At 50.6% G+C, this 27,978-nt stretch overlaps 1 protein-coding gene across 2 annotated transcripts in view; it reads right to left on the reverse strand.

The window, feature by feature from the left end:
* Positions 1–1,251: 1,251 nt before the first annotated feature.
* Wdr1 (WD repeat domain 1) overlaps positions 1,252–27,978 on the reverse strand; it is a 35,707-nt gene continuing 8,980 nt past the window's right edge. The window contains exons 3-15 of one of the 2 annotated variants that reach the window (XM_059275805.1): positions 26,527–26,617; positions 21,864–22,011; positions 20,715–20,895; positions 14,660–14,737; positions 14,372–14,452; positions 13,822–14,055; positions 11,020–11,112; positions 9,150–9,301; positions 7,737–7,824; positions 5,385–5,495; positions 4,445–4,618; positions 4,066–4,210; positions 1,252–2,380 (exon numbers count right to left, since the gene is read on the reverse strand). In XM_059275805.1, coding sequence (XP_059131788.1) covers positions 2,274–2,380; positions 4,066–4,210; positions 4,445–4,618; positions 5,385–5,495; positions 7,737–7,824; positions 9,150–9,301; positions 11,020–11,112; positions 13,822–14,055; positions 14,372–14,452; positions 14,660–14,737; positions 20,715–20,895; positions 21,864–22,011; positions 26,527–26,617 — 1,683 coding nt within the window. In that variant the 3' untranslated portion in view covers positions 1,252–2,273. Of the gene's footprint in view, positions 2,381–4,065; positions 4,211–4,444; positions 4,619–5,384; positions 5,496–7,736; positions 7,825–9,149; positions 9,305–11,019; positions 11,113–13,821; positions 14,056–14,371; positions 14,453–14,659; positions 14,738–20,714; positions 20,896–21,863; positions 22,012–26,526; positions 26,618–27,978 lie in introns of both variants that reach the window. The other variant, XM_059275804.1, reaches the window with a different exon arrangement.

Raw genomic sequence — 27,978 nt, forward strand, 5'->3', positions numbered from 1 at the left:
TACTTGATAGGCAATATCTTGCAGTGTGGTTTCTATTTCCATATTTTGAAGATTGTACTATTTTTATGAAAAAAAAAAATTGCCAGGCCTCAAACTCACGGAAGTGTTCCCTGGTCTGGTAGCGTCTGTATCATTTCTCACACTGTCAACTCTCTTGCCAGCATTCATTATGAATATAGTCAGATGCCACCACTTTAAGTCTTGGTTTGTCTTAGAACCAAGTTTGGGGGCTGCAGAGATGATGCGTTAAGAGCACTTACTGAACCACCTTGAGGACCAGAATCCAGGTCCTAGCACTCACACAAGCCAGGTGTCCACGCATGACCGTGCCTCCAGCTCCAAGGCAGTCAGACAGGCTCGCTGGCTTGCAGTCGGAGAGCACCGGCCCCAGGCTGTGGGAGAGGTCTGGACTCAATAGCTTCTGGCCTCTGCATGTGTGTACTTGTAGTGCACATGCACTTATATATTCACACACAAAGCTTGTATTTACAAATCACAAAACCAAACCCACTTTTCATTGAAATCTCCCTGGGAGCTTTCTACTCTGAAGCAAATGGTTCCTTTTGTCAAACATCTCACCTCTGATGACCTCTAACTTCACGTGATTTAAGAACCAGACAGGCCACCATCCCTCAGGTGCTGCCCACTCTCATCCACTGACTCCTTGAGAGGAAAGCATCTGGACTCATTGACAAAGGTGTTTCTGACCTTGTTGTGTGGTGGTTTAATGTAATTTAATTTTCTTGCTTTCTGGTGTCCTTTTACACTTGAAAGGCAAGGGCAACATCAAGAACCTGAGAAGAATATTTTTATGGGGACTACAAACTGGCATCTAAGAGCAATGCCTTTTGCTTTGAGTTGTTTTGGCTGTACTAGGAGTTTTCTCAAACACCCAGATCTAGTTCCGGGCTTGAGGTATTAAGGCTGGTTACAGACAGGAGGCGGAGGTAGCATCTAGACAGCATCAGGCCCAATGCTCAGGTGGAGGTAGCATCTAGACAGCATCAGGCCCAATGCTCAGGTGGAGGTAGCATCTAGACAGCATCAGGCCCAATGCTCAGTTTACAAATGAAAGCTGGGCCCTAAGGGGTTGGGCCAGGCCACTGGGGTCTGGAAGCAGGGATGGGAACCAGAATAAGAGTCCTGGTTTCTCTGGGGCTATCCTTCCATGTGATGGCCACAATGGGGGTGGCTGGTGGGTCCTCCAAAGCCCCCCTCCCTCCCACATGCACCACCACACAGAGCCAATGATCCACAATCAAGAGAAAAGATATTTAATTATTTCTCAGTCTAATCTCTTAAAGCGCTCAAAGTGTTTTCACAAGTGCAAGGGGAGGGATTGTTCTCAGCCAACATTTACCAGTGATTCCGACACACGCAAAGAAACTGCCAATCACGGTGCTTTATACTTACTTTAATTTCTGCACTGAAAAAGAAAAAAAAAAGGTAAAAACATGACAAGTTACAGTGACATCATCTTGTCCTTAATCTCTGCTCTTGGGGCCAGAGGGTGGGGGGTAGACAGGAAAACATTGAAGCATGGTGATCATGTGACCAGGACACCTCAGTCTGGCTAAGAAGGGCTCTACTCGCCTAGACACAGTACTCTCAGCAAGCCAGCTCAGGAACAAGACAGACAACAGTCGAGATACATTAAAAAAACAAAACAAAACAAAACAAAAAAACCCAAAACATGATTCCATTCTTAAAATCAAGCACAAAATCTGACAATGAGATCAAGGTTCACATGTCCCCGTGGGATCTGGGGATGGCTCCAGGGAGACAGCCATGTAACATGACTTACACCAAGGAGCAGACACCTGCTCTACACAGAATGCTGACAAAGGGGTCTGCAGACAGCTCCTCCTCTCCAGTGCAGCTGCATCCTGCATGGGAAAGGGGAGCCACGGCCTGCTCCCTACCCAGCTTCCTGATAAGCGGCAAGAGCCACAGGGGCTGGAGTCTGTGCTTTGGAGGCTGCTGCCTCTGGAATGTTCCACGCTCTCACGGTCTGGTGGGCTGTAAGTTTTAGGTACGCTCCACATGCTGTTTCAAGTGCTTGCTTTATTTCTCATGTGCAAACTGTTACTGTCTAAAGCTTTCAGAAGGACGCTTACAGACATGGGACACCCTGCAGAGAGGAGGGTATTCGCAGGCCCTGCTCACTCCCGGGGCAGGTGGGAAAGGGAGCGTTACAGAAATAGTTAAGAGAAGGGTGCTCCGAGGCAGTTAAAAATCTAGTCCCTGATTCAGTCCGTGGGCGAGCGGCGTCCTCAGTAGGTGATTGTCCACTCCTTCACAGAGGCGTCATGGGAGGTGGTGACTAGTGTGTGCTCGTCCAGCCAGGCCAAGCTGCTGACATGGTGCAGCCGATGAGCATCTGGGAAAAAGAGTGCATTGAGGAGATGGACCCACTCTGCCTCTCCCTATATTGGATGAAGAGAGAGGCAGGGGGCTAGAGTCATCTGTGAGAACCAGAAACTACCACAGTGGCAGTTTCATTTTCACAAGGACAAGTTTGTGAGGACAGAGGCAGGACCAGGTGAGGTCAGCCTTGTACCAATCCCAGGCGAACCAACATTAACTCCCGGCTTCTGACCACCCACACCAAGTGGCTCCTCTTTAAGTCCTAACACTTAATGATCTTCCCTTTCCACAGAGATATCAGCAGACAGACAAGACAGAACAGACACACACGTGGGTCCACAGGACTTACATTTACAGACGGAACCAATCAAGCAGGGAAGAGTCAGCTCCACAATGGCTCTGGCTGTGCTCAACAGACTAATCAGTTACTCGGATGTGGCATGTACACTGTTTCGCCAACTAACCGTGGTTTGAAGTGTACCCTATGTCAGCTTACATGCAAATGGTGCTATGCCATTCGAACAAAGGACTCAAGGTCTTTGGATGTTGAGGAGCTCCTGTAACTAGTGTCCTATGTGGCACTAAAGTGGAAGGGGCCAGGTATGGACAAGAAAGAGGGCTGAGGAACTGTCTGGTGTCCCGTCCAGAAGTCATACTGGAGTGATGGGACTCCAGCTGCCATCTCACCTCCATCATTCTTGACTCCAGCCCTGAGATCCTGGACCTCTGTGGTTCCTTCAGCCCAAACTTCTCATAAAGCCCCAGGGACCTCGCAGTTCCAGGAAAAGAGTCCTCCAACAGGATTCCCAGTCCCTAGGCCCAGGTGGCTCCCAGCCTGAATCAGCAGCCCCACCCAGGTGGGGCTCAGAGGGTCAGGCCATCCTGGGCCTGAGCACTCCATAGCTGCAGCACTCTCCACGGCAAGGCCAGCTGTGAGCAGCACCGTATGTTCAGGAGTCTGTGACCACAGCAGACAGATGCCAGCTCCATTCTTAGCACTAGCGCTGACACAGTCCCTTACTGATCCATTTCACTGTGAAATTTCTAGACTTCCTTACAAAATAAATGGCTTCTTGGAAGCTGCTTCAGGGTTCCCCCTCCTGCTCTGCTCTCCACGAACAGACACAGCAGGGAGTGGGCCTCCCTAGCTTGCAGCTGTTGGGGCTTGTCTCAGGACAGCTGTAAGATAGGCTAGGATCCCCATTCCCGTAAGCACAGAAGGTTGCTTCCTATGTAGCAGGTAGACCAAGGGGACAATATAAAAACGGTCACTCAGGACCACCAGCCATATGTGACTCTGGACCTACCAGCAGGAGCAGTGTGATACGATAATGGATAATCAGAATAAAGATTCGAAAGCATGCCTCCTTGGAAAAGCATGGTTCTCATGGCTTTTACTGAGCTCACTATGGTGAGAGTAAGCTAACTCGGCTGTGGGTTAAGGCACAGGAGCAGGGTGGGGAGAAAAGATGTCAAAAGCCTTTCCTCATGTAGTCCTCCATATGGAGAGCAAGGATTCCTACTGTAGTGAGTGTCTCAGGACCCCCTGCACAGGCCAGCAGAGTGCCTGGTGAGTGCTGGAGGGAAGGACGGAGCCACATCTCCATCAGGTCACTTCTTAAAGCACAGACCCTGGGTCACTTGACCCTAGGAAGCACGGTCAGGGAACTGACAGGCTGAGGCTCAGGGGTGAGTTACCTTGGATCTTGACTTTGGTCTCTGGGTCACTCAGTGTCCACACATACACCATCATGTCCATGCCACCAGAGGCAAAGTGTTCATTGTCTGGTGACCAGGCCAGGCACACGATTTTTGCATGGTGTCCATAAAAAACATTGTTCTCCTAGTACAGAAAGAAAATAGAGGTGTAAGGTCAGAGTGCAGGCCAGAGCACCCCGTGTCCTCCCAGCCAGCCCTCACAGTAACAGGAAGAAGCCCTAGTCCCTGATCACGAGCAGGATGCTCCCAAGAGCTCTACCAGGTGCCTGCCACTCACGGAGATGAGGACAAAGCCCAGGGGCATCTGGCGAAGGTCCTCCCCTGCGCCCTCTAGTATAGGGGTCTGCACCCTACTCACCGAGTAGCCATCAGCCACACTGAACACTGTGACCACCTTGCTGGCATCACACACAGCCAGGAAGGCACCATCATGGGAGTAGGCCAAGTCTGTCACTGGCCCCTTGGCTTCTAGGAGCTTGCCTTCATCCTTTAGTGTGGTGCCCAAGATGGAGTAGACACGCACATTGCCATCCTGTAGGCAGGGATAGAAAGCAGTCACTCCTTATCATACAAACCATGTGCCTCTGTCATAGGGAAGGTCAGGGTTTCATACTGATGCCATGGGATCAGTAGGCACGAGTATGTGCCCGGGCTCTGTCTGTCAAGAAACGGCTGGTTCCTCTTCACATACTCCCTTCAGTATTCACCTCAGCTTCCTCCTCTCCTGGGCAGAAATGACTGGACCCCAGGCCTCCCTAGTCCCATTCTGTGTGTTGGTTGGCTGCCAAGGAGGCCCCATAAATAGTGCTCGTGGTTCCCTGAAAGGTCAACCTGAAGAAAACTGCACAGACAGCTTCCCAGCCTCTGGGGGTACCAGCTGCGCCAGGCAAGCTGCATACACCTGTCTCCAGCAAGCTTCCTGTCACCATGTGCCAGGCACACCTTGTGTGATAGCTGTTCTTGGTTGTTAACTTGACTACATCTGGAATGAACTAAAATCCAAGAGGCTAGGTACATCTGTGAGGTTTCCTTTTCCCCCCTTGATTAAAGCATTTGAAGTGGGAAGATCCACTTTTAATCCGGATCTTTTGCGTTAGGAAGATGTACCTTTAATCTGGGCTACAGCTGCTGGCCGCCTATCTCAGGGACATGGAAGAAGGAAGCTTGCTCTCTTGCTCTCACTGGCATTAGAGCCTACTTCTTCAGGATTCCAGTGTAGACTGAAGACCTTGGCCTTCTCCATGACCCAAATTGCTCGGATAACCGAGGTCACAGGGTAGAGAAGAAAAGAGCCTTACCGAGCCCCCAACAGCCACTGTGTCCCCACCGGGGTGCACGGCCACAACTTCGGGCTCATAGCCAGGGCTGTCGATGCTGAAGCACTTCTTCTGGTCCTTCAGGAGGACAATCTGTGACACGGAAGATGTGGTCAGGTCAGTGGCCCCTTGAGACACTGCTCATCAGCAGGACAGGTGAGTCCTCGTTAAGTGGCTCTGGGCTTTAAGCCACACCCTGGGTCAGTCTCCATCTTTGGATGGAAGCACTTCCTTTCTCACCATAAGGACCATGTTACTGATAGGTACAGGCCAGAACTTGAGAAAACATTTAGTGACTGAAGCATGCGAAGTGCTGATCTCTGAAGGGCAAAGGGCAGAAGTGCCAGGAAGCGACTTGGCTCAATCATCGGGGCAGTGGCCTGAGTCCGAGGAGTGACCCTCTGGGTCCTAGGTCATAAGGAACAGCTAATGCCTGCGTCGTGCAGGTTTCTGTTCAGCTTGGAGGATGGTGTGTTATCCATGACAAATGCTGCTGGACACTCAGCACTGAGTGTCTGTCCAGTCCTTCAGGGCAGCAGGGGAGCTCTGTGGGAACAACTGAGTAACCCCAGATGCAGGAAGGAGGAGAAGCTGGGCAAGCATAGCACAGTGGGTGGGGGTGTGGGGGTAGGGCAGGGAGTCTGCAAATGTACTGCTCTGAGAGAACCCTCAAGTCCTACCCTGCTCTAAGAAAGGCGGAAGACTGTGTGTGGAGAAAGCTACACCACACTCAGCCATGCTGGGGCCAGCCATGCCTGCCCGAGTAGCAGACACTTCCATGTGTCCACTGTCAGGACTTTGGAGATATGTGGCAGCCTGATCTTGACTAAAGTACCTGTTGATTAGGGGTCATGATCACACATGGACCTCGGCTTGTCCTCAACAACCAGCAGATACTATGGTGTACACACAAGCACACAAGAGAAAAGCCCTCCTACTGGGAGATGGTGCTCTCATCTGCTAACACTCTGGAGGAATTTGCCACCACCTTCTGAATGGCAGGTAGTCTGAATCCTTGCTTTCACCCACCTTGGGTAATTCTTCTGATCAGCCTCAAGGACAGGGTAAGTTTATGGCCACTATAACCCCAGATGAAGTAACTGGGGCCTGGGACAAGGAGGTGCTTGTCTGAGGCCTTGCCACAGAAAAGGCCCTAAGTCCTCACGCACTGTTCACCAAGGCCAGGTGCTGATACAAGGCCGACAGATCTGTCATCGAGAAGCAGCTGCCAAGGCAGCCGTGCAGCACATTCCTTTTTGTGCCTTGTGGCTGCCCAGACTGAGTGCAGTAATTATTTGGCAGCGATATCTGATTATCTGGGACACAGAATTCACTCTCCCTTTAGCAATCAGCTTCACAGACCAGGGAAGGGTGGCAGATCCTGAATGGCCCTTTCTTCAGCAGGGTCTGTCACTCAAGCCAATAGGAACGAACCACTAGTCAGTTGCTGGTTCTGACCACATGATGGGATGCCTGGGTTTGCAGAGATGGCATGTTGTAAAGCAGAATTCTGCACAAAAGTAGGTCAGGCACAGATGTGAGCCAAGGGCTGTTCTAGATGTCTAGAGGAAAAGCTATGCAGGGACTGCAGAGCGTTAGACCCTATCATGGCCTGGGATCCACCTTAGCCTCATGTGGCAGTGTTACTCAGTGGCTAAGCTAGACAAGGAGTATGACAAATGCATCTTCATGATCACACTGTGTGCTCAGAGAGGGAGAACTTCACCAGGGGAGGGCAAAGATCTGAAGGACGATGACAAAACCATAGGCTGAGTGTCTCAGACCTCATGGACCCATGGCTCTACAGTCTGGTCTGATGCTTAAGAGACCAGCTCTGCCCTCTTCCTGTGTCTCAATTTAGGGGGCAATACTCTGCCTAACAGTTAGACCCTAATTAGTAGCACAGTGAGTTCACGCAAAGACAAGACAAATGAGCCTGCAGCACAGAACACTGGCTACAGGTACCTGTCAACCTGACACAACCTAGAGTCACCTGCAAGAGGGACCTCAACTGAAGAGCTGCTTTGATCCGACAGTTCTGTGGGGCACTGTCTGACAGTTACTAATTCATTGTGCGAGGTACCATCCCAGGCAGGCAGTCCCGGGACAGGTAAGAAAGCTAGCCGAGCAGAGTTCCTGTTCTGCTGGTCCTCAATGAAGGACTGTGATCAAGATTAAATAAACCCTCTCCTCCCCAAGTTAGTTTTGGTGTATGTTTTACCACAGCATCAGAAACGGAAACCAGAACATGGGACATGGATGAAATTCAGAAACTAAACAGGAGTTACACATCTCATATCCCACTACTTCTGGTCAAAATACAGCCAACCATACCTGTCCAATGCACACGACCACGGTATATCCCCCAGGGCCAACAGCTACACACTTTGGTTGAACATCCAGTTTCACAACGCCTTGTCCACTGTTGGGGAGGGGGAGGGAAGGGGGAGGGCAGTTACTTCCACGTTCAGGTAGCTCAGCGTGCTATCAATACACACCCCGCAAAACCTGCACCACTTAACTATGAGGAGAAAAAGATCTTACTCTTACTGTAATCTCTCCTTAAGGGCAACTTGCTAAAATCTGAGGTGACAAAATAGGGCACAGGGGTCTTTTTATCGCGAAGGGAGAGCAGAGGGGGGAAAAGGCGGCAGCACCAAGTGCAGGTTAGAGGAAACTGTGCAGACGCTTGCTGTGCTAAATGCAGACATGCTAGTCTCTCACCATCTGCAGGCCCACGACTGGAATTTTCTAGGTACATACAGAACTGAGTTCTGCTCCTTCTATGGGTCATAGGTGCTAGAACTCTAATACCTTTAATGAAGATCCCAGTTCCCTCTTATATTAGACAAATGCTACCAAAACTCATCTGGAATAACTTATAGCCATATCTTTCTTGAAAACATTACCTAGCAAGCTTCCACAGAACTGATCCAAGCCATGGTTGGCCTCTAGAAGGCCTAAGTCCTGGCAGCCATGGGTTGCCAACAGGACTTTGATGAGTCATGTCAAGACAATAGGAAAGCCGACAGCTGAGAACCCTGGGTTCTGGGGTGCCTTCATTCTCAGATGCCCAGTGGCCATTGGGCAGAACACAGCACACATGGGCAGGTTTGCTACCAGCCAGGCACATACCTGGGGTAGGGGGACTTATAAAGATGAACCCCCACCCACCCCATCCCTCTCCTTGTCAGACACATTCCAGCAAGATGTGAGTCTACCAGGAAGTGCTCTACAAGGCGGGGGGTAGGGAGGTCTTGCTAAGGTCAGTGGGTCTGCTTCTGAGCCAACAACTTAGAGCAGCCCATCTAGCCCCCTTGCCTGCTCTCACCTCTCATTGCTGTGGATGGACACCTCTGATTCAGTGTCCACTTATCCCCTAAACAGGAGGTGGCCCCTCACACCCGGCACCTAGCACGCCCTGAGTCTGTGAGCGTCACCTGACCTTTTCAATAGCCCAAACTCTGCTGTCACTACCTCCACTGGCAGAAAGACACAAAGCAGAGCAGACAAGTGAATGACGCACGGCTGCAGGCTGCTTTGGGGTAGGGGCTACAGCTGGTCATACCCGTGAACCCGGTTACCAGGGCCCTGCTGCTCAGCACGCTGGGCTTGGTACCTGAATGATGTTCAGAAACAAAGGGCAGACAGGCAGACAGAAACCACCTGACCTGGACCCTTACAGGCACTGGGGGCCCATTCTGGGCCTCTCTAGAGCCATGGTTGGCTTCCTTGGGCAGGACTTACCTGTAGTCTCTCAGCGTTAGGTTGGTGTACCGCACAGTGTCGTCCATGCTGCAGCTGACCAACTGCCCAGACTCATCCACCGTCATCCTGGACACCTGATTTGTGTGGCCTTTTCCGGAGAAGGAGTCATTCTCTCCCGTCTCTGAATCCCAGTAATGTGGAGTGTGATTAAGGAGAAACTAGGCCTCGGGATGGTGGTGACTACTGCTCTGGAAAGGCCTGGCTGCCCTTCACGCAGGCAGAAGATTCCGCAGGAAGGACAGGAGGCATTCTCACGGATGGCCAAGCTTGGAATTTCAGAGAGCTAAGGCAGTGTGAAGCAGCCTGGCTACTAGCCAAAGGACCAATGCAATAAATAGCACAGCCTCCTTTAAGAATGCATGTAAAGCCGGTATGATGGACACAGGCAGACTTGTCTCTGATGGCCAAGACAGTGGACACACTGGATGTATAACAGTCCAAAATCTATCTCTCTGGGTGTTAATACAATATATGGTAATCCAGGAAGTTCCATGACATGTGCTACTTGTAGTCAGAACACAGGCACACAATAAACACTCTCTATATAGTATTATAACCTCTGGACTGTAGGGTACACAAATTATTTCAGGTTTAGACTTGGGTCCCACTGACAAGGCAGGTATCTCTATAAATAATCTGGAAACAAGAACAAGGAGAAAAAAAAAAGTCCACTGGGACTCTGCATATAAGCCAATTGCTCATTTTGTCTTTCCTGAATCAGTAGCTGAGCTATGACTAACCCCAGGTAAGCTGGCTATGCTCCAATATTCACGTAACTATTGCCTAGGTGCTACTGGGTACCAGCCTGAGGGTAGATGAGGCCCACCTTCCAGGGGTGATGTGTGGATACTGAGCCTGGGGTGTTCAGGGATTAGAGGATGTGGTTAAAAGTGCATAACACAAGAAATTCTCAGTTCAAGTGAACATCACCATTCTGTGGGAGACTCAGCATACATGAGCTGTAGGGACAGAAATCCAGACATGAGCTCTGAAGGACCCAGTTCAAGTGTTGAGTACAGGGAGTGGGTAAGGGACACAGATGGTGTCGATGACCCTGGTTACAACTGCAGGACACACTGGCTCTAGGAGCTGCTTGGTCATCAGCTACAACACTTTTCCTTGCCTAGTAGCAGAGGGTGGGTTACTCGTCCTTCCTAGGATGGGAGATCTTCCCGGGTCTTGTGAGAACCTGAGACAAAGGAGGTTTGGGGGGCATGCTGTAGGGTACTGCGATAGCCTTCTCTGGGAAGGCAGCAGCATGTGCATGAGAGGCCATTGTGCAGAGGACGCCTTGGAGCGAGCGCACACAACAGGCGACAGAGCATGAGCATGGCAGGCATGCCTCTAATGGTTCCACACCTCCTAAAAAAGCCGACGTTCCTGGGGTAAGGGGCACGGAGAACCCACTCCCCGCTGAGTTCGGGCCCCAGCTCCGTTCTTGACAGCTCATGTAGTTTTAGGAAAGGCACCTTGCCTCTCTGGGTTCCACTTTCCTCACGTTTAAAACAAAGCGCCTCTGCTGAAGGGTCTAAGTCCTGAATCCTAAGACTCAATGACTTCATTGCCAGTGATAGACCTGGACACAGCAAGGCGCCATTATTACAGAAAAAGGAGTTCAAGTGCAGAGACCTCAAGCACCATGCTAGGCTAAGCAGCAAGCAGGGCCCAGGCTTCCTTCTGCTGAAGGCCTGGAGAAGTCAAGGTACCAGGCGCAGACAGAGGTACCAGAGGTCAACCTGCTTAGTGAGTACAGCTGGGCTGGTGCCATCTGGCTGGCCCGGCCTCCAGCACCATGGGAACAGAAAAGTCCTCTCTCTTGCCAGTGTCTGTGCCAGCTCCCCAGTCAAAGGATATTGATATGTCCATCGTGGCTCCCGGAATAGATGTAGGACTTGCCACCATTTTTATGCACTGTCAGACACTGGATGGATTTGCTGTGACCCTGAAAGGAAGACAACGGACGGGGTGAGCCGAGGTAGCACATCCTACCCTGCCAATGATCAGCTGAGCTGTGCTGGAACCCCAGCAGACACATTGCCCACAAAGAAGTCACGAGCCACAGCCAGCCAGCCATCTCCCAGTCAGCTGATCAGACAAACCAGCATATGCTACCTCCCTCAATACCTAAAACGTACCTGGGCTAAGGACAAGGTCTACACCAAAGCCTAGCACTCAGGGACCTAAGCCACCTGTAGAAGGAAACACTGCCCCTGCTGCCACCCATGAGAACATCAGCTGGGTCTCTCATGGGGGTGAGGCAGCCAGGACAGGATTGTACACTGGAGGCTCTGGAGCTCTAGGGTGACCACTTTGGCTCAGGCCCTCCTCGGTACTGATTTTCCCTAGTACTCCTTGTTGTGTACACAGGACTATGTAGAAAGCGCCTCCCTCGCACCTTCTCTGTAATTGGCTCAGATAGTACTTCTCAAGCGTGCTCTAAACTAACCCTTTCCTGGTTCCTACTAGTCTCTGCTATTTTCCAGCGACACTTGATGGCTTCCCGGTCTGCTTCATGCTTGGGGCTTCCTCCTCACATCCTGTCTCAGGGATCCTGTGGGTCTCCTTTGTTGCCACAGCATGGCATTTACCCTCCTAACAGCGACAGTCCTTGGTGAAATGCACTGTGCAACCCCTGAAGAGCTATGAGCCCAGGTTGTGTTGTTCAATGCAGCACGGGCCTCACAGGAGCCCAGCAGACTGCCTGGCCTGCTGCATAAAAACCGAAGCTCAGCAAGATTCCAGGGGACCTGTGTGCTTCCTGGTTGACTCTGGCAACAGCCTTGCCTGAGAGATTTAAGACTGCAGCCCTCGACACGGTATCTAGTCCTCTCTAAGGCAGGGTTGTTTAACAAGCTAATATTCTTAAGTGATTCTCACACACCCTCAAGCTTGGGAAACAGGCTAGAGAAAGCACCCCAGAGGCCAGCTCCATAGACCCTGACTCAGTCCCTCTGGGCAGCCAGGAAGCCGTTTGCTATAAAACTCCCAGGTAAGATGGCCAAGTAGCCAGGAACAGAATCACATTCCAATCGCAAACTTCTGGTTCACTGGTACAGGTCATGCTCTCTGTAGCCTGAGAGTGGCAGCTGCCACCTGGCACGATCCGTACAGCTGTACCAAGAGGATGAGATGTACGTTTCTCTGCGAACTTAGGTCTGCACAATTTCTCACCACTGAAACTGGAGCCCCAGCACAGAAGTGTCTGTCTCTGGGCAGCTTCGGCTTCCCATACGCACTTCCCATGCTCTGTCACACACCCAGCCCTGGTCTGGGACCTAACAATAGATAAGAGGGGCTCCCAATCCTGTCCTCAGGGCCAGCAGCAAGGTACCCTGTTCTGAGAAGTCACTCAATGGGGCTGGAGTACAACCTCACCTACAGAGTGGGGACTGTGACCCTGTATATTTGGGCCCTTTGAATAGCAGGCCACATTGGTGAGAGAAGAGCTGGGCCGGGGTCTTTACTAGAGCAGTTTAAAACGTAAACTTTGGAAATTATCAGCAACCAAAATGGGGTGGGGGTCGAGGCATGGAAACTGTATGCCGGATAGTTTTATGTCAACTTGATACAAACTGAAGTCATCTGAGAAGAGAGAACTTCAATTAAGGAAATGCCTCTAAGATTGGGCTACAGGCCATCCTGTAGAGTATCTTCTTAAGTTAGTGATTGATGAAGGAGGGTCCAGACCATCTTAGGTGGTATTATCCCTGGGCTGGTGGTCTTGGGTTCTACAACAAAGCAAGCTGAGAAAAATCCCTCCATGGCCTCTATAGCTCCTGCCTCCAGGTTCCTGCCCTGTGTGAGTTCCTGTCCTGACTTCTTTTGATGATGGACAGAGATGTGGAAGTGTAAGCCAAATAAACCCTTTCCTCCCCAACTTGCTTTTGGTCATGGTGTTTCATCATAGCAACAGTAACCCTAACTAAGGAAGCCTGGCTGTGGAAAACCTCCCTTAAAAATCATGGCTCAGTCATTAAGGGCCTGGGGGTCTTGCAGAAGACAGGGCAAAGGTGATCCTGGGCTACAGGTCTCCTGAGAGGCCGACGTGGCAAGGGCAGATGGAGGCAGAAGTCAGATGTTCACTCAGCCAGAGAAGCACAACGTGGCCTGGAGTACCTGGCTTGAGTGAGCCCCAGGGAGGGTTTAGGACCTCAAGTTATGTTTTGTCCAGGGTGGCCGTTGGGGTCTTGGCAGCTCACACAACTCCGTTTGCTTCCGTCCTCTATTCCTGTGAATGCTAGGGTCTCTTTCACACTTATGCCCATTTTTAAACTACACCACCATCCAGAATCAAGGTCCTCCCCCACACCCCCGATTCCTAGCTGAACCCCCTCATTTATTCACTCTGTCTCCCATCTCACCCCACCTGGTCTATATCCCGCCCTAACACTCAGAATGTTTCTGGTCTTGTCTTGCAGTCGTGAGGCACAGTGCAAATCCTCACAGAAAGCCAAGCCCCTCAGGAAACATGACTTTCAGCAGCAGCAGAGAACAATGTAGACCCCAACTGTGCACTGCTCACAGTGCTTCCAGGGGACGACTTCTGCTGAAACTCGCAGGGCCAAGGAAGCCTGGCATCTCTGCTTCCCCCTTTCACAGCAGACCACAGGACTTTGCTTCCTATCCACATCATGCCTAGAACAAGGCTCACCTTGATGACCCGGAGGGGCTTGCTGGGGTTGTTCTTGTCCAAATAGTTGATGTATCCAGACAGGGAGATGCTAAGGAGGTGGTCCTTCTGCCACAGGCAGCCCAGCTGCTGGTCCAGAACATTGGAGCCCATGGGAAATGTGCTGACCACAGAGTTCACGTTGACATCCCAAATCTTGGAGGTTTTGTCTCCAGAGGCAGATAGCAAATGAGTGCTATCGGGACTCCAACTAATCTATTTCAACAGAACAGTGCTGCATGTCAGAGGGAGTCAGAGCCACATGAGCCCCAAAGCAGCAGTCCACGGCCACCATTTCACAAGAGAGAACAGGGAACTGAAGAAGGCGGTAGGTGGGCCAGCCCCCGGGGTTCCTGCTCAGCCACTGACTGCTCCCATCAGTGACTATGACCTTAAAGTTCTGTGCCATGCTCAACTCCTAGCTGCTTACAACAATATTCATCTAGCTTCAAAACAACCTATGATGACCTGAATAGCAACACAGAACTAACTAAATTAAAACCAGCAAATCAGGAAACATATTCATACTCACAGCATAAATTCCTCCGTCATGGGCCTTGCTTCCTCCAAGGGCACACACTTTCTCTCCTGTCTTCCCATCGTAAATGAATATCTTCAAGAAACAAACAAGTTATGTAGAAGCTGGTGTAGTGTGCCATTAGCCCACCATTTCCCTAGCAACTGTGGCTATACAGTTGGGAGCCTTGAGCCTCTGAAATGAAATCAGAGACCTCTGGCTGTTGGGCTTTGGGAAGTGGGAACAGGGAGCACTACCACGAACCTGCCTATGTACAGCCCCCTTCTCTATCCCAGTTCTTACCTGGCCATCAGCGCTGGCTGTGGCAAATCTGTTCCCATCAGGAGAGAAGCGCACACAGTTGACAAAGCGGCTGTGATCCTGCGGGAGAGAGGGCTGTCACGCACTGGGCAGAGCTCACAAAAGCTCTCTACTTAAACCACCCCGCCCCAAACACTGGTAAGATTCATCAGTCCATAGGAACATTTCGAGCTCAGACAAAGTCCCAGGCAGTCCCTCATGGCATAGCTCAGTGTGAAAGGCTATTCTTCAGCCAGGCCTTCCTCCATTATCAAGGGCCTCCTGATGCATCCTCTTCCCTCTGGGGCCTCAGACAGCTTATGCACTAAATTGCTGGGCTCTGAGATAGCCACACGAGGCATCTCCTGTTAGGCCTCGTTAGCTCTGGGGATGTTTGCTGAAGAACAAATGACTTTTAAAAGAAATCAAGCAGTGGCTGTGACTTCCAATCAGGACGAAGCATCTGAGACCAAGGCCTAAGGCAGGCCAGGGCAGTACCCAGTCTTGGGAGACAGTGATGGCACCAAGGGCCTCCACTCTAGTTACGGAGACTCCTTTCTTGTGTTTATCTTTGCCTGTTGCTCTGCTCTTTTGGTTACTCTCATACTTCCACCTGTTTCAGAGGCCTTTATCTTCACTTGTAGTTTCTCAGTAGGCACAACTCACCACACTGCATGGAGTCCAAGTCTTCCCCAGGCAGGGTCTCATAAGCTGATACGCTTCAGCTCTGCCACTGTCACGAGCTGCCACTGTTTCAGGCACAGGGCAAACTCTTTACAGCAGAGCATGAGGCCCAAAGAAGCTGGGTAACTTGAGCTGCAGCAGTTGTGAAAATCCAGGCTCCAGTTTCTTGTCCAGCGCTGACTTGCCCACACTGGCAGGCTTGGCGTGCTCTGGCCAAGAGCCACCCTAGTGGGTCAGAGCCTTAACTCCTCAGACTGATCGCCATCCAACCTAACATCTATCTCTAGGTGCAAAGGAGCCTGCTACACAAAAGAGCCTGTGCCCACATCTGTTAGTCGTGGGGCTCAAGGATGATGGAAACAAGATCTCAGAGCCAAAGCCTTTCCTGATCACTGTGGGGTGGGACACATAGCTTCTTTGGGTCAAGGTCAAATAACCCAAAGGTACTAGCCACAACTAGACCAGAGTATCCAGCCCGCTCCCCCTTAATCCCACCCCCAGACTAAGGGCCTCACACCGGCTCCTCAAATCCCTGCTCTGCCTATTCCACAGAAAGGAAGCAAAAGAGCCACACTGGTGTCAGCTCACTCCTGGACTCCTCTATTTGGACAGGGTATCAGGGCACTCTAGACCTCAGAGGCCAAAGTACCCATTCCAATAGAGAAACCTGGAGACCAGAGGATGGACCAAGGGTGCCAATTTGTCACTGTGTGAAAAGAAGAAGTCATGAAAGGAACACTGGGGAAAAGCAGATAGCAAGCACTCAACTCCAGCCTCCAACAAACTCCTGTCACCTAGCACTTCCCTGGCCGATGCAGGACGGTCCTAGGAGGCAGTATTGGAAGCACCATCCAGGCTCCAGGACCTCCAACAGGGCCTGGGGCCAAGCTTCAAAGCTTCTACCTCTGTGAGCCTCTCTTAGAAAATGCCCTGGAGACCACACAGGTTTAAGAGGCCAAGAGACGGCTGGACAAAGCAGACAATGAAAGTGGGGACGGAGCCCACAGGAGCTCACTTAGAGCCTGAGCCCATCATTCCTTCCTGCAACTCAGGCACCAGAGTGCACACGGGCAGGAGACATGTCTGCTCCTGAAATAGACCCTGTGCAGGCAGGGACAGCCAACAGCAGCCCGTAAGCCAAAGAAAACGAGGGCTAAGAATAGCGTTTCCCACAGAGAGGGCCCAGCAGTGTGGAGGGAGAGTTTGCAAAGTGTCTCAGTGAGTTCGGAGGTTCAGCCACCTCACATGGCTGCCTGAACCCTGCCACTTACTGAGCCAGACAAGCCTTCTGGTCCCTGGCCCAGCCATCCAGAGGGGTCACATTCAACCTCACAGGTCCTGTTTCCAATATCCCTATGTGAAGGCATCCATTCTCCTGGAACTACTCTTGCTCCCCCCCCCCCCCCCCGTAGCCAATATTCAATGAACCTGAATATAGGCTGTGTCAGTGAGTTCCCCAAGAACCCTCTCTCCAACCCCACACCCATCCTCTTTCCCCTAAATATCCCCACCTCCCCGTCCTCATCTTCACCACCAAGAAAAAAAGCTTCAATTAGACATTCAAATCTATTCCATTGATGGCGATTCAGGTGCTCTTGGGCTCCTTGATGGCTTGACTCTGTCATGGACATGCTTACTACCTGGGTTGGCTCATTAAGGACCTTCTGCAGAAGCCCTCCTGGTCTCTCAAAGTGAGAACTGTCTGCAGATGAATAGTACAGCCTTGCTCCAAAATCCCAAAGGTCTCCTCTGTGGTTCACCTACAGAGGCCTGCCAAAGAGCATTAATGATCTTTGGGATGTTTCCTGACACCTTAAGTACCATCGGGTCTGCCAGAAGCATTACATGCAGGAAAGGCAAATCCATAACCAGAAAAAGTATCTACTCCAGTAAGGATAAAGCATTATCCTTTCCATGAAGAAGTGGTCCAATGTGGTCTACCTGCCTTGTTTGGCTGGTTACCCTGGGGAATGGTGCCATACTGGGGCTCAGTGTTTGTCTCTGCTGTTGGCAGATCCGGCATTCACCAGCAGCTGTAGCCAGGTCATCCTTGGTGAATAGAAGTCCATGTTGTCAATCCCATGCAAAACCTCCATCTCTGCTACCCGGGCCACTTTGTTCATGGGCCCATTGGGCAATGACAGCGATGGCCAGCAGCAAGATGGTCCCACTCACTCCTTCTAAGGCTAAGGTTGAACCCCTAAGGGAAATCAGTCCATCTCATCCATGGTACCTCCTATGACCCTGGAGGGTTTCTCCTAAGGTCACCTACTACATGCAAAAACCACAATGGGAGTGGACAGGTAGTGCTTTGGCCTATTCCACCCTCAAACCTGGACAACACCTAAGTGTGGCAGCCAGGACTGGAAGGTCTAAGTAAGTCTGGCTACAGGTGTACCTGGGCTCACTTCAGAATAGCTCAAGTCTATGCCCTGCTCTTAACAATGATGTGATGTGATGTGATCTTCAAACTTGGACCAGCAAGTTTGGTGGTTGGATATGATTTTTGTAGATCAGGTCCTATTTATCTTTCTGTCAGCTACTATTTTCCTTCTGAAGCTGGCACATCACAGGTTAGTTTCACTATATACCACACAGAAATTCCTAACAACTACTTTTTGAGGCAGCAGCTTGAACTCACCCCTCCCAGTGACACATTATGGGCCTCCTGCCCTGTGCTTGGGAAAGCTCTCACAGGGCCATTATCCACTTCAGCCTGGACACCCTTACAAGCTCTGGGTCTCTGCCTAGATACGAGCTGTAAGGGAGAAGGAAGATGGGAGATTGGATGTTTGACTTCAAGGACAGAATGCCTGTGGGCTGTTCACTTGGATGAAGGTTCTAGCAAGCACAGGCCATTTGGCCTGAAGACAGGAGAAGGAAGTGAAGGTAGCCTGGTTCCTAGCACTCATGGACTAGAAATGAAAGATCTAGTGACAAAGAATTGCTATTTGGATTTCACAGTTAAAAAAATTTTTTTCCTTTAACAAAACACGACGACAAAAAAATCCAACACCCTCACATATTTTAATTGCTAAGGCCTCACAGATTTTAATTTTTAAAGCCTTTCACTAGGAAGAGCTCAATGAAGTCCTGTGAACCACTACACCTCTAGCTTTCGATACCAGAACCCACATGTGGGGCTCAGTCCATCTTTAACAGAGAGCCTCACCTTGCATAGGTTTTCTGTTATTTCCCCACCTGTCAGCACACTTGTCCTTAGTTGGGGCAAATCGGAGAGTCTTCCTGCCCTACCCCACCCCAGTCAGAAGAAAGACAGCAGGAGGGAAGCCACAGCAGGGCAAACAGCCCCTGTCTAACCCAAAACTGCAGCTTTACTCCTGCTGGCCAAGGTCAGACACATATTCAGTTACTGACTCCAAGTCTCCAGCACCTTACTAATGGGCCCTCTCTCCCTTATGTCAGCTGGGCCTGGGAAACAGCTTTAGATGGAAACGTGAACCCTCCCTACAGCTATGGGGTCTGGAGGAGGGGCCTCCTGGTCTGAGAGCCCAGAGGCACACTTAGCTGGAGGGTAACAGAGCCAACCAGTTCTGTGCCAGGCACCACCTAGGTCTCTGCTCCTTGGTCTACAACCCTTTCTGCATCTTCTAGGCCTCTAGTCAGGATGTAGGGTTGTGGGCTCCAAGGAGTTCAGCATAAATGGTGGTGCCCACCTAGAGACAGGGCCAGCTGAGACTCTGGGCAAGGGGGCTGTGTACCAGTTGGGCTCCCAGTGAGTCCATACAGAACATGGTGCAGAGTGCAGGCACATCAACAAGCCCTGACCCCATGGCTCCATTAATGCTCTTCAGCTGCTGTGTTCTTTCTCCACCAGTGCAAGAGAAAGGATCACTCCTGCCACAGGAAAGGGAGCCCCACCCACGAACAGCTCAACCACAGAGTCCAGATAGTGTGTGTAGAGGTCTGGGGAAGGCAGACAGCATCACTAGAAAATGGTCCTGCTTCTGCTTGCTGCAGAAACCTCATCATCTTTCCTCCCTCAAGATCAGACCCCAGAGATTCACTGGCTCAGCATTCCTCAACCCAGAGCCCACGGGGCATCCACCCCTGCTTAAGTACACTGACCTTGAGCTACATCTTTCAACAAAGCTCCCAGAATAGCCATGTCACCACTACCTACCAATGGTAGCCGCAGCAGACCAGGATGAGAGCCACAGGAGGTTAAGAAGAGCTTGGCTCAGCACACCTGCTGGACACACAGGCCTCACTTAGCTTCCCCAGGGATGAAACAGAGCCTACTTCACTACAAAGATGGAATCCCTAGATAGCCATCTGTACCCTAAGCCAAGACCTGTTTATGGAAACTGCCTACTACATGAGTCCTGTCCTTGCCCCTGCCAGGGATGCTGTGCCTATTTATGACTTGTTACTAAAAGACTAAAATTAACAGTCCTCCTCAGCAAGCCACTTTAAGGATATTATCTCATTTAATCCCCAATGAAGTATGGACACTGGAACCACTGACATTTCTGGACGATGAGTCTGAAGACCTTGGAGAAGCTCCAAACTCAACTACCTTCAAGGACAGAAGACATGTCCCTTCTGGTTAAACAGGCACTCCATCTCCTATTATCAGACTAGTACCAGCTGCTTTGTTCACAGTATGTGGGAAAGAGTCGCTGAGAAAGTTGGAGCAGCTAGGAGAGCTGCGAGGGCTGCCCAGGTTGGAGAGCCTTCCCCCATCACCTGCCCTCACTCCAGCGTGTTAGCCTGACCACTGGCCCCCATCGCTCATGCTCACTCCAGAACGCCAGCCCGAGCACTAGAGCAGTGACAGGGCATGAGCACTACCAGCTAAGGCCCCACAGACCCCTATCCTGTGATGGGAAACAGGAAGTGGAGGAGCCTGTCACTTGGCCAAGCCAGGGACAACTGCAGAGCAGGGACCCCGAGACCAAAGCCCACAGTGCTCCTCAGAAAAAGGTTGAGCACTTGACTCCTCAATCAGATTCCACTCTGGCACCTCTGCTCTGCAGGGAGGTACCCTAGAGGCCAACCCAGATGTCCCGGAGGCAGATCTTTTGCTAATCTGGTGGCTTGGCAAGGCCAGCTCAACAAAGCCAAGTACACTGGCATTTCGCTACCCTTATATTATGTACACTCACATTATCCTGGGACATGTCATTCCCTGCTGGAGCCTCCATGCCCAGTCTGGGACCTAGGATTATAAGGACCAGAGATGGGAATGCCCCCATCTCTGTATATTTTCCAGACTGAATCTGTTTCCTATACATTACAGCACTTAGAGCATTCACTGTTACCTTTCTGCATCCATATCCAGGCCCCATGTCTCACATACAAACCACAAAACTCACCCAAAAACCACCCTAAGAAAAGAAAGCCCACTTACGCCAATTGTAAACTTGAACTTGAATGGGGGGCCCTCGAAGAATGCTGCACAGTTATCATCACTCCCTGTTGCTAGTCGGTAGGGCCTGCTCTGCTTGATGTCCACACTGTTGATGACTTTGTTGTGTCCTGTGATCTCACCCACAGAAGAGCCACTGTCCCATAAGAAGACAGCTCCAAACCTTTTCCCAGTCAGGTCAAGGAGAGAAAGAGAGAGAGAAAAAAAAAAAAAATCAATCCCAGAAGGACAATGGGAAAGACAATGCTGCAGCTGCTGCAGCACAGGTCTGTGGTGGATGCTGCATGCCGACCTCAGACTGCTCTAGGGACTGATTTGAGCCTTTCAAGCTCATGTCCAAAGGATGGAGCCCATGTAGGAAAGGGGCCGGCTGTCCTTGTCTGCATGGCCCAGTGTCAGCACCTCCAACATGGATGTGCTACAGGAAGCAGCACTGGGGAGCATCGTTCTGGCTTCATTACTTCCTAAGTTTCTTTAGAAAGGCCAGGCAATAGGCAAGCTGGTATCTCCTGGTGGAAAGGAGCAGGCCTGCTCTGTGCTGGCACCCGTGAAAACAAACTGTTGTAGATACTACTTGCTGCTAATGAGAAAACCTGGGCTGCAGCTCTCACCCTGCTGTCACCAGCCCATCAGGGCAGCCTCTTCCCCAAGAGGATCTGCTCACCTCTTTGTCATGAACAGAAAATCTCAGGATATGGGCCCAACTGGAAGCAAAAACATGCCCAGCCCTTCCTGCAGCTTCAAGTGGTCATGTGTAACTGCTTAGAGGGTCCCCCAATACAGTAACACCTGTCTTTTACCACCTGGTCCTTTCTTTCTGCCTAGGATGCAGGTACAACAACAGAGTCCAGAGTTCCAGGAGGTAATGGGCTTAGGACATCAGGGTGCGGAGAGAAGAGGTGCTTCTGCCTTGGTGATGTGGAGTCTCCCTGATACATGACAAACTGGCCCTGAAGGGTCAATGGCTCCAACTAGTCACACTACTGGGAAAGAAGGAGTGCTGGCATTCTCAGGAGCTAAGTCACACTTGTCCAAGCTGACACAGACTTAATGCAGCCTCTTCCTACAAGGGGGCAGACCACAGCACAAGAATGGGGTGGGAGCAGGGAGGGGCTGAGGAGAACGACTCACTTCTCCCTTCCTTCCCCGACCACGGCGATCCTCTTACTGTCTTCAGTCCAGGCAATGTCCTTGATCTTTCCAGCGAAAGGCTGATACTCATACTTCAGAAGATGCTCCTTCTGTGTGGTATCCCAGATCCTTAGCTTCCCGGAGACATCTGCAGGACATGACAGGGTGGAAGGGCCACATTTCACCACCAGCCAGGGATGCATGGCCTCAGCACCAGCTCCATTTCTTCTGGTCCAGGCTCAACACTCAGCTACTCTTAAAATCAAGGTAATGTCTCCACATATCTGTCATAATATCCTTACATTGCACCTGGCCAGCAAACCTTGTGTAGGAAGCAGAAAAGGCCAAGGGATGGACAAAATCCAGCACACCAAAAAGCAGTTTCCTGAATGATTTGCAGAGCATCTGCATGGTCTCCACAACACCTGCACTGCAACCCTCCATTTCTGAAGTATGGCAATGCTACAGAGCCTGCATCTCTTGTCAGCTGCAGGTGTACCTGAGCAGACCCTGATGCTGTGATGGCCTGTGGCCACTTGCCTGCTTCCCAAGGCAGATCTGCAGTCTGTCTCCTGAATATCTGCCACTCCTCCCCCTGAGTGAGAGCTGGGGTGGAGTAAGACGCTTCTGTGAGATGAAGGAGGTGGGCGGCACAAGGAAAGAAGAGACCGTGGTGCGTGTTGTTCCCAATGGAATGCTGCCAGCAGATTGTAAAGAAAGGAATACTTGGGGTCCCACCCACCTCTTCCCAAATTAGCACCATGCCTGTGCCATGGGAAGAAATGGGAGTGCTTTACCTAACTCTTCAGGCTTACAGAACTCACAGGGCCTCCAAGAAGGCAGACAGGGTGTAGGTTTGCCTGAGGATGCCGTAGTACCTTAGTGAGCACCGAGTAGAAGTAGCAGCTGAAAACAGCTTCCCTTTCTGGGCTAAGCAGAAGTGAGGGACAGCAAGGGCAGCACCAGCATCCTGACCTTTGAGTCAAGTGTTCAGGGACCAAATCTGTTTCTGTTGGATATGGGCTTCTTGGACCTCATCAGGACCTCATCCATGGCCCCTTTGTAAAAACATTACTTACAGGGGTTGCTATGAGGACCAAAAGAAGTCACATGTGTGAAGTCTCAGGCTAGTCCTTGGGGTGCAGGCAGTTCTTGTTACAAGTGAACCATGAACTAAGGCTCTGCACACTACAGACCCCAACTACATGCAACTATAGGGTCAATGTCTAGAGCAGTGGTTCTCAAAACTTCCTAATGCTGGGGCCCTTTATATAGTTCCTCATGTTGTGGCAACTGCCAACCATAAAATTATTTTGTTGCTACTTCCTACCATAATTTTTACTGTTATGAATTATGATGTAAATACCTGCGTTTTCCAATGGTCTTAGGTGACCTCTGTGAAAGGGTCATTCGATCCAAAGGGGTTGCGACCCACATGTTGAGAACCACTGGTCTAGAACCAGGACACGCATGAGACTTGAAACGCTGTTCCCATACCATGCCCAGCCAGGGAATATATAAGCGGGAGCACCACTTCTCCAGGAACGGAAGACAAGTTAGGTGGTGGTACGCCAGAAAGCTTTTCCCCTAGTCATCTGTGGGTGGAGTCCAGGAAGACAGCAGTGTTGAGATACAGTCCAGAAAAACCAGAGACCTGGTTAGTCACTAAACCAACAGGCCAACAAGGAAAGGATGAAGCCAGCAGTATGAGGAGCTGTGTGTGCATAGGAAAGGCACTAGCCCCTGCCAAATACATACAGAGGCAATCCATCCATACAAAGGCATCCTACACATATGTGCACACACATATGCATATGAACTCATGAGTAAATATGTACACATGCACCACACAGATAGATATCCATGTATACATGCACACTCATATGTACACTAACTCAAGCACACAAGGACAGGATGGAAAGTGTTCCTCCCTTTCAGGCAGGGCAGGACTCAGCTTTTCTATCCCCTGGTTCATCAACCTGCTGCCACTCCTCATGTAGTCCGGCCCTCCAGCTCTCGACTGGTACCCAATCATTTATGCACTACCTCCACCACCAGACGAGCAGCCTCTTCCTCTGGGCTCCCTTCACTCTTTTCAGAGGAAGTGGAACAGGAAAGAGATAGAAGGAGCCTGGAGATCAAAACCAAACCTCAACCTATCAGGGTAGACCTCAACATTCATCAAACATGAACTGGGGGCCAAGTCCCATGCTGGGTGCCGGGGACAGAGTAGTTACCAGAGACCAATAGTTGAGAAGTAGCTAGATCATTTTCAATGATCTATTGACCTGTACAGCACTGGGGAGAAAACCTGCCCAGTGCAGTGTGACATCAGGAATGGGCTTCTTCTAGGCAAACTCACACTTGGACATGGAGCAGAGCCAAGGGAGCATTCTTCTGAGTCTGCATCATCCCTCAAGCCCACACAAGTGGTACTGGGAGCACACATCTGCTCATCAAATGCCATGGGGCTTGAAGAGGGAGGAGGAGGACTTGAGCAGAGTGGCTTTTATTCTCCCAAGGAGACCCAGCCTGTGGACAGCTCCTCCCTGCGGTGCCCTTCCAGCCTTCATCTCAGGCCTTCCTTTAGGAAGCCTGTCCTGGACACTGGGCAAATCAGGCATCCTTCTGCATCTCCATGGCTGCCTGGGAACCCCTTTTAAAAGTCAAGGGGACAAAGGAGCAGATAAGCATCAGCATCACCCCAAGATGTTGAAGAAAACTGAGACTGCACTAGAAACAACTCTTATGATCAGAGGGCCTTCTCAGAGGCACAGGCTCCAGAGACCCAGACCTCTCATGTACTTAGTATTCCTGCCAGAAGGTTCTAACTTCCAGTAGCTACTAACCAGCTAGACTGAGAACATCTACATACTCAAAGAAACAGGGGCCTCTGCTGGGAGGGAGATGTAGGCACACCCGCTAGCTAGCAGCTAACCAACCCATGACAGCACAGCCTTTCCTAAGCTTCCCCACCCCATCCCTCACTTCAAACACGCAACACTATTTTTAGCCCAGGGCCTTCATGTGCACAGCAAATGTCCCACTGTTACCCTTAACAATCACTTTGCCTTCCTCAAAGAAGTACACTGGAAATGTGAAAATGTGACCTCCACCCACAAGCTCCCTCATTCTGCCAGCGAACCAGGGGTTTTTAAGAAAACATCAAAACCATACCACTATCCCCTTTCATGGACTATCCTTTGTCACACCCTCTGTATCCACCTTCTACATAGATTCTGCATTCAATCCGAAGGCCTTTGGATTTCTGTCTTGTTCAACAGCCCCAAGAGGGCAGTGAGGCCAGGTTTAGGCCCACAGGCTCTCAGATGGGGAAGGTGAGACGCAGGAGCTATGCCGAGATCGGTGTCTGCCCTTAGCAGCAAACTTCCTCTCTTAATAGATGTCTTAGATCACTCAGCACTGTGTTAAACACAATTTTAAAAGGCACTCCAGCCAAATCCTGTGGTTTAAATGAAGAGACATTTTGCTGGCAAGCAGGGCCAGAGGCAAAAAACTCTACAAGGTTTTTACAACAAATCACCGGAGTTAGTTTATAGAGAGCAGAAATATTTAAACCCAAACTCAGTAAGTGCCCTAAGACAGTCAGATTCCCAGCCCAGCCCTTCACTATTACAGCACATCCACTGTCCTGCCTCTCTCAGCACAGGGCCCCTTCTCTCTTAAGTGTGCCACGGCTTCACTGATAGCTGCCATGGCCATCCCTAGCAGGCCTTACGCTACTAAATACCAAACACATATTACCTTGCTAGATCCTCAACCCACTGAGGGAGCTTCCATCTGCAGCCCCAGTGCACAGAGAGAACTAAGGTACAAGAATGTGAATGATCCGACTGTGAATGTACAACCAGTAAGGGGTGGGCTGGGGGCCCTCCCGGCCTGCAGCCTGTGATCTAGACACCACCACCAAGGGTATGAGGTCCGTGGAGATAAAGATGGCCACAGCACCTAAAAATCCTGGTCCTCCCTGTTCTAAGTGCCGCTCACTCCCAGCCATGGCTCATTCACTCTTCCCTCCCTGTGCTGGAAACAGATAAGCTAGCAGGCCATTGTTTATTAGATAGCTGAATGAAAAAAAAAAAAAATGAATGAATGAATGAATGAATTTGAGTCAATAAATGAACAAGATGCATGGGGCACCACTCTATCTTCTTTGCTTCTGCTTCTCATCTGTAAATGGTTAAATTCTACTGCTAAGAGCTAAGAGTGTAAGCTCCCAGAAATGCAAATAACTGCCTGTCCCATCTGCCACCATCCCCTACCGAGCTACTCAGCAGTTCAGGCCGGAGGGCATAAAGGCCAGGTCTCACAATGCCAGCACTGGTTGCAAGGCTGGCTGGAAAGGAGCAGCCAGTAGATTGACACAAAATAGCCACCACATGCCCAGGCCAACCTCCAACAACAGTGCCGATACCCAGAGGCCTCAGAAGAGTTTCTGTTGACCTCCAGCTAGAACACCGCAAACTACAAAGTGTCCATTCTAGGTCTGCAACAGGCACTCTGGAGGTTTATCCTTTCCTGTCATCGTAATTAAAGCGAGTCAATGGTGCTCTCCATGCCCTTAACCAACCCCCACCCCATTCCCAAGGCAGCAGGTGTGACCTGGGCCACACATGTGTCCAGGAATAGCACTCATAGTTACCTCCAGAAGCAATGTAGAACCCGCTGGGGGCATACTTGGCCACTACCACCTGATGGGCATGTTCCGTGTAGATATCAGCAATAGCGGGGTTCTGTGGGGAGAAAAATAGAGGCTGAATGTACAGCTACCAACAGCTGCTAGCTCCCAACCCAAGACCAGGGCAAGAACACAATTTTTAACATTAGACCATTACGGACAGAGTCCTAGAAAGATACCTACCTGTCCATCCACTGATGCCCATTTGGCCTCTTGGGGTGAGGGAGTCTGAGGTCAGTTTTTGCTGGCTTGCTTTTTCATACTTCCCACAATACACAACAAATATGTACTTGTGGAACACCGCTCAAACTAACATGGATTAAAGAGTTCTATGTTTCTCCTGTCCTGTGTAGGAAGCTGTCAGCTGACAACGAATTCATCTATCTAGCCTACTCCCACATCGCCTCCCCTGAGAAGTGCCAATTCTATCCAAGCACCCCTTGGGGTCTGTCACAGAACAGCTCCTGGCCCTGATGTTCAGGAGCAGAGGAGGCATGAGGCTGAGGGCCTTCTATCAGAAACTTAGGCTTGGGAAGAAACAAGGATTCCCTGCTCCTTCTCATACCACACATCACAAATGGCTGGACTTGGAGGAAAGGATGGGGTGCTAGAAGCCTCTCTATTCCTCAGCAATGTCGATTTGGATGTGTAGTTCCTAAAAGCAGATCCTTGTTCATTCATTCCCAACCCCCTCTCACAAGCATACAATCCAGGCAGTGCCCCAGCACGGCCATAGATGCATCTCAGTCTCTCCACAGCTAAGCTTGCTTTCTGGAAGGAATAAAGATGAGGCTGTCTGTCCTGATTCCTGCTGTCAGCTTTCTCCCGACCAATACTCTCTGAGAAAATAGGCAGCTTCCCAGACTCAAGGCTGAGATCACAGGATTTTTCCTGAAGGGCCTGCCTGTCTTCTCAGGACCCTAGAGGTTGGTTTATTCCTGGTCAAGGGATCCCATACAGCACTCAATCTATAGACTGAGACCACCCACCTCTAGTCAGCCAATGCAGCCATCTTCTGGGACTCCTGAGCAACCTCACGTCTCTGTGCATGTTGGTCCCTTTCCCAGTGATCCTGCCAGCCTGCCTGCGACCACCACTCACTTATCACTTATCTTAAGCAGCATCTCCTCTAGATCCTCTACAAAACCTGCCAAGCTGCTTCACAGCTCTGCTGTAGTAATTACTGTAGTGTAGTAATTACACTACAGAATGACTTACTGTACTGTGTGATTCTGTAGTGTAGCAATTACCACATCCCTGAGGGGGCTGCATGGAAAGCTGGGAACCCCACCCCTCCACATAGCATACCTGCAAGCCCTTAATGTGCCTGCCCTTCTCCTCCAACATTTATTTCTGTGACCTGCTTCATATGACATCCCATGAACCACCACAGCACTTAGCAAATAATGTGTTACA

This window comes from Peromyscus eremicus, chromosome 10 (genome assembly GCF_949786415.1).
Source record: "Peromyscus eremicus chromosome 10, PerEre_H2_v1, whole genome shotgun sequence".
Taxonomy (NCBI): domain Eukaryota; kingdom Metazoa; phylum Chordata; class Mammalia; order Rodentia; family Cricetidae; genus Peromyscus; species Peromyscus eremicus.